The 8876-nt window shown below is 34.1% G+C and overlaps 3 protein-coding genes across 3 annotated transcripts; 1 reads left to right on the forward strand and 2 right to left on the reverse strand.

Moving 5' to 3' along the window:
• Window positions 1-2445: 2445 nt before the first annotated feature.
• On the reverse strand, window positions 2446-4134 carry LOC18013592 (60S ribosomal protein L13a-2). The gene is made up of 4 exons (XM_006418622.2): window positions 3772-4134; window positions 3317-3433; window positions 3127-3214; window positions 2446-2784 (listed from the first exon to the last, which is right to left on the reverse strand). Exons 1-4 carry the CDS (start codon window positions 4041-4043, stop codon window positions 2641-2643), a joined length of 621 nt encoding a protein of 206 aa, XP_006418685.1. The 5' UTR covers window positions 4044-4134; the 3' UTR covers window positions 2446-2640.
• Window positions 4135-4289: 155 nt separating this feature from the next.
• On the forward strand, window positions 4290-6141 carry LOC18013598. Its single transcript, XM_006418623.2, has 5 exons — window positions 4290-4489; window positions 4566-4696; window positions 5380-5477; window positions 5642-5816; window positions 5926-6141. Exons 1-4 carry the CDS (start codon window positions 4309-4311, stop codon window positions 5781-5783), a joined length of 552 nt encoding a protein of 183 aa, XP_006418686.1. The 5' UTR covers window positions 4290-4308; the 3' UTR covers window positions 5784-5816; window positions 5926-6141.
• A 442-nt stretch (window positions 6142-6583) lies between these two features.
• LOC18013599 (cyclin-dependent kinase inhibitor 5) lies at window positions 6584-7671 on the reverse strand. Its single transcript, XM_006418624.2, has 3 exons — window positions 7143-7671; window positions 6919-7041; window positions 6584-6828 (listed from the first exon to the last, which is right to left on the reverse strand). The coding sequence occupies exons 1-3, from the start codon at window positions 7565-7567 to the stop codon at window positions 6747-6749; spliced, it is 630 nt and encodes a 209-aa protein (XP_006418687.1). The 5' UTR covers window positions 7568-7671; the 3' UTR covers window positions 6584-6746.
• Window positions 7672-8876: the final 1205 nt, after the last annotated feature.

An 8876-nucleotide genomic window follows, 5' to 3' on the forward strand; every position in this document is an offset into this window, starting at 1 on the left:
ATAAATTTAAATCAGCACAATTAAAATAAAGAATCGACCTCTGCTGTCTTGATTATAGTTGTTGCCATATCCGATATCTGTCACGTTGTTTTGCCGCCGACCATTTTCTATTACATGTATATGTGTCAGTATAATAAAATCCATATTACAATAGGAGATATCAAACTGAACACAAAAACCTAAAGCATATATCTAACCATCTTGATCTTGATCAAAATTGATTTCAAACTCTCCTAGTACCTGAAATAAATCAGCTTATATTTGAAAAGATTATATAAATAAATTATCATCCAAAAAGGCATAACAAAACACAAAATATATGAAAATATGATAATGAAAAAAAGAGATACTCATATGTTTTGAATTGAGATGGTGCAGCTTACGCAACTCCGTCTTCCTCCAATTCTTTCCTAGGCATAACAAAACATAAAATATATGAAAATATGATAATGAAAAAAGAGATACCCATTTGTTTTTAATTGAGATGATGCACAAACAAAATCCAACAAAAAGAACATAGAAGTAGACTAAACGATTGTATGACAAAGGAATTACCTTCTCTTCTTCGAGTTCTCTTCACCGTCTTCCTCTTTTTCTTTGAGGATATAACATGCTTTTAAAAATTATAACAAACAATTAGATGACGGTGATGAATTATTTATCTATAATGATTTATAGAACATAAATAATAGAACTGAACAACTTACAAAACATATTGAATAATCAAATAGACAACACAATAAGAACACAACAACAGTAAAAAAACACCGATTAAATATTCAAATAACACCAAACCAAACAAAAACTTACCTAACAATATACTGCGAAGCCCAAAATTGTGATCATACTTTTCGATGGATTCAAAATACCATATCTAGAAGAACACATAGTTAGATTAGTCTGTAAGAAAAGGAACATATCGGAAATCGCACAAAAAAAGAAAAAAAAAAAAAGTAAAGAAATCAATCGCCAAAACCCTAGAACAAAACGTATAAAAAATAGCATATGAATATGAGCGGAGGCTGAAAATATTTATTTATATAGAAAACGATTTAGGGTTTATGTGTTTCCTTACTTATTTGTTTATTATTGATGTGATCAACTATTTCTTTATATTTATCACAAACATGGGCTTGGACTCACTTTTCTCTATATCTGGTCCACGATTGGTTAAAAAAAAAAAATAGAAAGAGATAAATTTAGAAGAAAAAAACACTATTAAATTAGTATAAGATTCGTACTTGCTACCTATGAGATAAGAATGCGGGTCACTAACCATTGTAATTTGTGTTATTTTTATGTTAACCAATCAGCAGTTAGATATATATTTTATTGTCGACAAAAAATGGTATTATGCCATTTATTTTCTATCATGGGCTATACTCCATGTTTTGTTATGTATTAATTATGAAATATTTCATTTTAATCAGATTTTCTTTTTAATTGCATAATAATCAACTGACCAATCAGAATAGAGTATTTTCATTAATGACATAAATGTAATTTAACACATTCCACCAAAACGATAGAAATAATAATAATAATTAATTAACATCAACCAATCAAAATATAATATGAGATGACCAATCAAAACATAAGGATTTCATTAATCAAAACGATATCAAAAAATGTTCATTGAACCACAACACAATTCACTTTACAAATACTATAATAGATAAGTTTGATGAATTTTAAATTCCAATGAAAATTCATTGTTATTAGAAAAAAATGGGAGTTTAATGATTTTGCGTTTTAGACATTATAATGTTATTGGAAAATAGGTTCTTAATAATTTAAATTATAAAACATAAATTTCGAAATAATATATCTCTTGAAAGTCAAAGTTTGTTATAATAAAACTCTGTTAAACATCTCTACAAGATTAAAAAACTTTTATAAATTCAACACAACTCTATGTAAATTTGACAAATCCCTTAGACTTTTAAAATCAACCATCTATATAAATTCAACTCCCATCAAAAGTCTTCTTGGGGAAATCTTTAATAAATACACTAATTTTATGTAGAGGTGTGAGAAAACACATAATGGATTTTAAGAAGAGTTTAAAAACAATATACATATTAAATTATTGTTCTGTATTCGTCTTCAACGGTTGCTAAACACTGGCTTTAAGGTGTCATTTTTGCTGCCAAACTTTTACACATAAATATCAAGACGATAATTCAATATTGATTTCTTCTTCTTACAACGTGCACGATCCAGAAAAGGTATGTCTTAGTTCGAAAAGACTTTGTATCGTACCATGAAAATTCGGATCCGAGAAAAAAGCACAATGCAACAAACTTTCTCGTTTGTATATTATATAGAATCGAAATTAGTCTATCTTTCATATCTTAATCTTGCTCTGTTTGAGATTCAGATTCTCCTTTATAGTGATGAGAAATTAAATCAGCAACGTAGAAAATAAGGGAGCGACTTCAACAATAAACAAAAACAAGAAGCTGAATAGATTAACACAAGAACCATAACGGATTGTATAGAACAATCAAAATACCAAAATGTTTACTCTTTCCAATGTTTAAGAAGTCTACAATGCTACCAAAATCAAAACCCGAATTCAAAGGTAGAATCAAGACGAGCTCCAAAGCAAGGATTAAACAAAAAGATAGATGCAGATTTTCAGTACTTAATTGGTGCAAGAACATCGAGCTGGGATCCAAGTTTCTCGTCTGCAACCTTCTCTGCCTTAGTCCTGAGCTTGATGAGCTGCTTCTTACGCTCATACACAGCCTGTGACCTCTCCTTTCTTTTAACCTCAAGCTCCTGCAAAATCATAATACCAAAGTTAAATCTCCGAGTTTCTTCCTCATAACTAAACAGATTGAACAATGATATGATTCTAAGTTTTGCATTAAAACATCAGCTAGATTCATTACAGCATCCTAACAGTGAAAGAATGTGACAGTAATGCAACTGTCAGTGCAAAATTACCCTCTCAACTACAACTGATTTTGCTACAACTCAAAAGACCTAACAATACTTTGAACACTTGTTTTAGTTGTCAAAAAGAGGACATAAACTTTAAATAAACTCAATTTATGAATACGATAGTAAATGAAGCAACTTGGTGTTCCATAAACTTCATAACCAGAGAAAGTGACATACCTTAATGGTATCGTAATGGTTCCAGCCAACTTCAGAAGACAGACGACCCAACAAGCAGTACTTGTGACCAGCCTGGAGCCTCAAAACCCTAAGCAAGAACAAAGGAAACAAAAATGAAACCAGTTGATAGCTAATTGAAACATTGAACATTTTCAATAATCAAATAGAGGAAAAGTTTCAGGATTATTACTTGAGAGCATCAGGAATAACCATCCTCTTGACCTTGTCGTAAGGAGGAGGGACTCCCTCAAAAACCTTCAAGCGGTCCAGAGCAGCAGCTCCACGCTTGGTCTTGTGAGGAATCATCCTGTGACCCAACACAAACAATCTCTCATAAGCATTTACAAGAACACATTAACAAAACAAATGATATACTTAAGGAGATAATGTCACTGGCCAATCTAACTAAACACACTTATGAGCAACACAAAAATATCTAAATTTGGATACTTCTAAGTGAAATTAGTCATCGTCTTCAACTCATAACCACACATTAACTGATTTCAACGAACATAAACAAGATCAACTATACAAAGAAATGAACAATTTATCCAAAAACTTCCAAAATCTAGTCCAAATCTTCATTTTCCTAAGAGTAACAACAAGTGTAAAAGCTTAATGATAAATGAGAATTAGATTACGAACCCACGAACGGTACGCCAGAAGATCTTAGACGGAGCACGGAAGTGAATAGGACCATGAGAAGGTTTAGTGTTCATGCGTTTCCTGAGAAACCTCATGTACTTCATCTTCTGGCGAACAAGCCCACCTGAGAGACAAATCTCCTCGCATCGAACCACCACAACTTTCTGTCCATTGAGCAATTCCTTGGCGATAATCGAAGCAAGACGGCCCAACATGTGGTGCCTCGCGTCGACGACGACACGCTTCGCGCATATCCCTGACCCAGAAACCATCTTCTCGTTCTCGATTCGATGTGAATCTCTCTCTCACTAAACTTCCGCTCTTCGAGAAAAGGTTACGTCTCGACTTCAATGGCGAATTTTATATATGAGGCGGCTAGAAGAAAATTAGGGTTTAGTCTCCAAAAACCTAATTTCATTGGGCTTTTGGTATTATCAAGTAGGCCCATTAAAAGCCTCTTAACCTCTGAAACTCTTTTTTTTTTTTTAGTTTTCTTTTACTTTTCTCTCTTCAAGGGATTCAACAACGGATCGCTCAATGAATATAGCGTCGAAGATTCGACGAAGCTTTTTCAGAGAGAAGGAGAAAAAACTTGCAAATGGATCATCGAGCAGAAACGAAGACAGAGGCAAAGATGATTTTCTTGGAGTAACTGATGAACTAATCGATCACGTCAGATCCTTCACCATTGACACATTTAAGAGCTTCTCTCTGAACGGTAATTCACAAATTCAGCTCCCAAGTTTTGTTCAATGTCTTTGTGGGTTTCTTTATCGGCTGAAATTATGAAGCAGATGAAGAAGAAGAAGCGTCTGTGAATCCTTTGAATGAAGAAGGTAATAGAGTGAGCTCATCTGCTAATGTGAAGAAGGATTTATCTAATTGGCAGGAGAAACACGCCGTTCTCGTGTTATCGAAATCGAAGGTTCTTCTAAACAGAGCTTATTTCAAAGTTGATCTCTTTTTGGTTTTGATCGAGCTTATTTCAAAGTTGATCTCTTTTTTCTTTTGTTTGAATCAAAGTTGATATCTTTTTGGTTTGATCTTAATAGAGATTATTTCAAAAGTTGATCTCTTTTTGGTTTGCTTGTAACTATGCTCATGTTAACAATTAAATATTACTTTTTAGTTTTGCCGTTTGTAGGTTTGAGTTTTGGTAAATTAGGAACAATGTGTCGAATTTGTATAGAAATTTTTTCAAAGCTGTTCTAGACAAGATTGATTTTGATTTTTAAGTGAAATCATAGGTTTTTTGTGTTAAAATTTGATATCTCTGATAGTAAGATCTATATTTCTAATTGAATGGTTATTGGTACCGTAGCAGTAAGGCTCTTTGGCCATTTGGTGTCAGTGTATAACTTGAATCAGATTCGGATCAGAGTTTTGTGTGTTGAATGTTATTGTTCATTTTAAAGCTGCTCTCTTCTTGAATTTCTTGTAAACTGCTGAGGCTATATATTAATGAAAATGGCAAACTTGCTTCACGTGTTTAATGTTCAAGATGAGTTTAATGTTAGTAAAACTGAATTTGGTCGATTAGGAACATTGGTTTGAATCTTATAGATTGCAAATCTGCTCTAAGCAAGATTAATTATTTTGGTGTTTTAGGAACTCTCTCAGCTGAGATTTAAGTTGTGTCCACGTTTCTTAAAGGAAGAGCAGTTTTGGAAGATATATTTCCAACTTGTGAGGAATCTTGTGGCAAAGTAAGTACTTTATGGTTCCATCTGTAAATGCACATATAAAGTGTTTACCTTACTGCGTTGATTTGTGCATGATTCCCACATTCGCATGGAGTTAGCGGGATGGGTTTTTTCTTTTTGCTTTGGAACAAAGAGATGAGTAAAAAATCTTGGAAATTATATTGTAGATATGAGGTGCTAGCAATCCAACAGGCCAGAATTAAGAGGATGGCAATGGAGAAAGGTGAAACTTCAGAAACCAAGGGTGTATATGAAGTTGAAATGTCAGAAACAAGACAAAGGTTGAGCACTGGACCTGCAACTCCATAACTCGGTTTGCTAGTGTGACAAAGTTTGGGACAGGTATTGTAGTTTGCTATTAAATGCTTGTGTCATGTCATTTATTGTGACAATGTCATTTACATTGCTTAGGATGAAATCACTCTAAGCCACTTATGCTTGCTTTTCGCAGTTTGGCTCACAAGCTTGGGTTTAAGAAAGTATTTTGTAACCAAAAACAAAATGCTAAATGACAGGAGCTTCGAGCAGCGCTTGATCGTGTTCATGTGCTTAAGAGTGACAAAACCAAGTTTACACATCTTTAGAGGAGTAAATGATCATGTGAGTTTAGTATCAGACATGTTACAGTGTTGTTAAACGCTTATGCAGTAAAAGAATCATTATTTAATGTTTTGGTTCATCCGATGATCAAAACACCCAATTTGATGAAAAAAGCCCAGAAAGCGAGACAGTGACTGCAGTGCCAATAAAGAAGAGAGAGAGAAGAAAGAGAGAGGAGAGAGAGAGGAGAGGGGAGAGAGAGAAGAAGCATATTGCTGTGTTTTGGTACAAATTACAAACGTGTGAAAAGCCCAATCTCAATCTCGCTTTATACAGAGTAGTACAGTATCAATAAAGACGAGAGAGATGAAGAAACCTGTGACGACGTTTTTTGTTTCAGACGAGTTTACTACTTTTGCAACTTGAATCCAAAGTTTATGACTTTTGTAAGTAAAATCACTTGCAGAACCACAAACCCAGACAAAGAACTCACCAATTTGCAAACTACAATCTGATTTATTATTAGCTTGAGAAGAAAACTATGAAATGATTCAGAACAGAGACATGTCTAACCAGTAAAAAAAATTAGACTTTATTTTCTTGCAAATTAGAGAGATTAAAACATTACATTACCTTAACTAACAAGTTATCCACAACCCCTAAATCTTTGTTAGTCTGTGTGAAACTTCATTGCATCTATTAGGACACAGATGTTACATAAATCACACAACTTTACAAACCATTTTGTGGCACCACTTTGACCCAATCGTAACGCCCTGGCAATGGATTCTCCGACACAATGTCAAAGTTGTACCTACAAAACCAAACAAACTCTTATCAAGATCAGGAAAAGAAAGACTCTAAAACTCTAAACCCATGAATCAACTCAAGAGAAGATTACTACTTTTCAATGAAGAATCTCTGTTGTTGCTGCTCTGCAAATGCAAAGAAGCTTTCAATCTCACTAGACGAAGGAACACTTCGTATAGCTTCTGAGTCTCTTCTCAAGCTACACGGCGTCGTTTCACTGTAAAAACAAACTTAAATATCATCTCTTTGTATCAAGAAACAGAGTATAAGGTTTCTACTATCAAGAAACAGAGTATATAGGTTTCTACGAAAATTAACCTCTCTTCTGATTCGAAATCGAAACCTTTCTCTCCAAAATTACAATCAGATTTAGATTTCTCATCGTTAGCACCACAATAATCTTCTTTCTCCGTGGCCAAAACCGTCGTCTCCGGCTTTGATTTTTCCGCCGGAGAACCAGATTTAGACCTAGGGTTTCTCGTTTCTCCTTGTATGAGCTGGTTCTGCTGCTGTTTCCTCGTATCGGTGGGTAACGGAAGCTTGACGAGACGGCGGCTCCGGAGCTGGAGGTAGCAAAAGGAGTCTGCGTCGACGTCGGACGGCGAAGTGGAGTGAGATCGGAGACGGTGCAAGGCGAGGTTTTTGGCGGCGGCTCTGGTGCGGAAACCGAGAGTGGTTGTGTGAGGGGTATCCTTTAAGGAAAAGTCTCCGGCGATCTTTGACTTCTTTAGGTATTTTCCCATCTCCGGGAAAGATAATGCAACTGAATCTTCTGGTTGAGAGTGAAAGGACGGAAACCTTGAAGAAGAAGATGAAGAAGAAGAAAGAAGTGATTTTTAATCTGAAAAGTGAAAAAAAAGAAAGAAATGTTTTAGGGTTTTTATTTGGCTTTGATTTTTTTTTTTTTTTTTGTGTTGGGGTTTCAAAAAGCTCACCTGATTGGCACTGATTGTCTTTACTTTGTTTTGGGACATCAGGTCGAATAAAATGGAGAAAATGATCATCAAACTTTTTGGGAATTTTTAACCAACCTCAAATTTTAACAAAAATAAATAATATCATTTCATTTATTTTTATAAGATAGTCTTGCACTTTTAGTGTTGCTTTTCAACTTATTCAAAAGTTTTTTTTTTTGGTAACTATTAAAGGCCAAAATAATATGATGGTTTAATTTATGGGATAAGTGGTTGATGCAACAACATTAATAAAATGGTGCCGAAAGTAACAATTTCTTTGAGAAAAAGACCAATCAGATCATATTTTAAGCATTTGGGTAGACCATCCATGTTTAGACACGACGAACAGTCGAACACCACACCTAAAATGTAAAAATTCTTGGGTTTGACACTTTGACTGCATCTGGGGAAATTTATTTTTGGTCTGAAAGAAAGATGACTGTTATATTGATGAAAATCACGCTCTGAGGTTGGTAATATTCGGATAATCCTTGATTTCAACGGATTGTGAAGCTGGATGCTAAGGCGTAAGACTAATCTCGAAATTTTTTAGGCCTTAAACTCACAACGAGCAATGAAACAAGGCGGTAGCGATGCAAACTGATAGAATCTACGAAGCAAGTTGTCAACTGTAAAAGCGTGAGAAATAAATTCTCGAAAGTTTTTGAGCCTTAATTAAACTCGACTTAAAACACTTCTACGAGACAACATAATGTACCAAAAATATTTGTTGGCTAAATCCACCAAGAAACTAAAATAATTTGCAAGAAATAAAAGAAAATGATTTTTATTTAAAAAAAGTGAATGAAATCCAGATCTGAGATCTTACATCGTTATATAGAGAAGAAGAGTAGGCCAAGAGCCATATTCAGATATGTAAAAATATATTAAAGACAAAGACTAAAATTTAATAAAGTTTGGAATGATCCTTTGGCTTCCTTTGACGGACTCTTGAACTTCTTAGCCAAAAATGATCCTTGACATTCCACTTAAGTTTTGAACCGAGAATGAGATGTAAGTCCATTACCTTTTTAAAACTTTCACTTGAAAAACTCATTGGGACAAAACTGAAAGTAGAAAAAAGAGTACAATAGAC

This window comes from Eutrema salsugineum, unplaced genomic scaffold, assembly GCF_000478725.1.
Source record: "Eutrema salsugineum unplaced genomic scaffold, Eutsalg1_0 scaffold_4, whole genome shotgun sequence".
NCBI classification, from domain to species: Eukaryota; Viridiplantae; Streptophyta; class Magnoliopsida; order Brassicales; family Brassicaceae; genus Eutrema; species Eutrema salsugineum.

Bases quoted from the DNA above. Each gene is read 5' to 3' on its own strand.
- LOC18013592 (XM_006418622.2), bottom strand. From the start codon at position 4,043: ATGGTTTCTGGGTCAGGGATATGCGCGAAGCGTGTCGTCGTCGACGCG. The intron at 3,434-3,771 runs GTTCGTAATCTA...GTTGGGTCACAG, and splicing joins TTCTGGCGTACCGTTCGTGG to GATGATTCCTCACAAGACCA. The intron at 2,785-3,126 runs GTATGTCACTTT...ATGATTTTGCAG, and splicing joins ACCATTACGATACCATTAAG to GAGCTTGAGGTTAAAAGAAA.
- LOC18013598 (XM_006418623.2), top strand. From the start codon at position 4,309: ATGAATATAGCGTCGAAGATTCGACGAAGCTTTTTCAGAGAGAAGGAG. The intron at 4,697-5,379 runs GTTCTTCTAAAC...TTGGTGTTTTAG, and splicing joins TCGTGTTATCGAAATCGAAG to GAACTCTCTCAGCTGAGATT. The intron at 5,478-5,641 runs GTAAGTACTTTA...ATTATATTGTAG, and splicing joins GTGAGGAATCTTGTGGCAAA to ATATGAGGTGCTAGCAATCC.
- LOC18013599 (XM_006418624.2), bottom strand. From the start codon at position 7,567: ATGGGAAAATACCTAAAGAAGTCAAAGATCGCCGGAGACTTTTCCTTA. The intron at 7,042-7,142 runs GTTAATTTTCGT...TTGTTTTTACAG, and splicing joins GATTTCGAATCAGAAGAGAG to TGAAACGACGCCGTGTAGCT. The intron at 6,829-6,918 runs GTAGTAATCTTC...TTGGTTTTGTAG, and splicing joins CAGAGATTCTTCATTGAAAA to GTACAACTTTGACATTGTGT.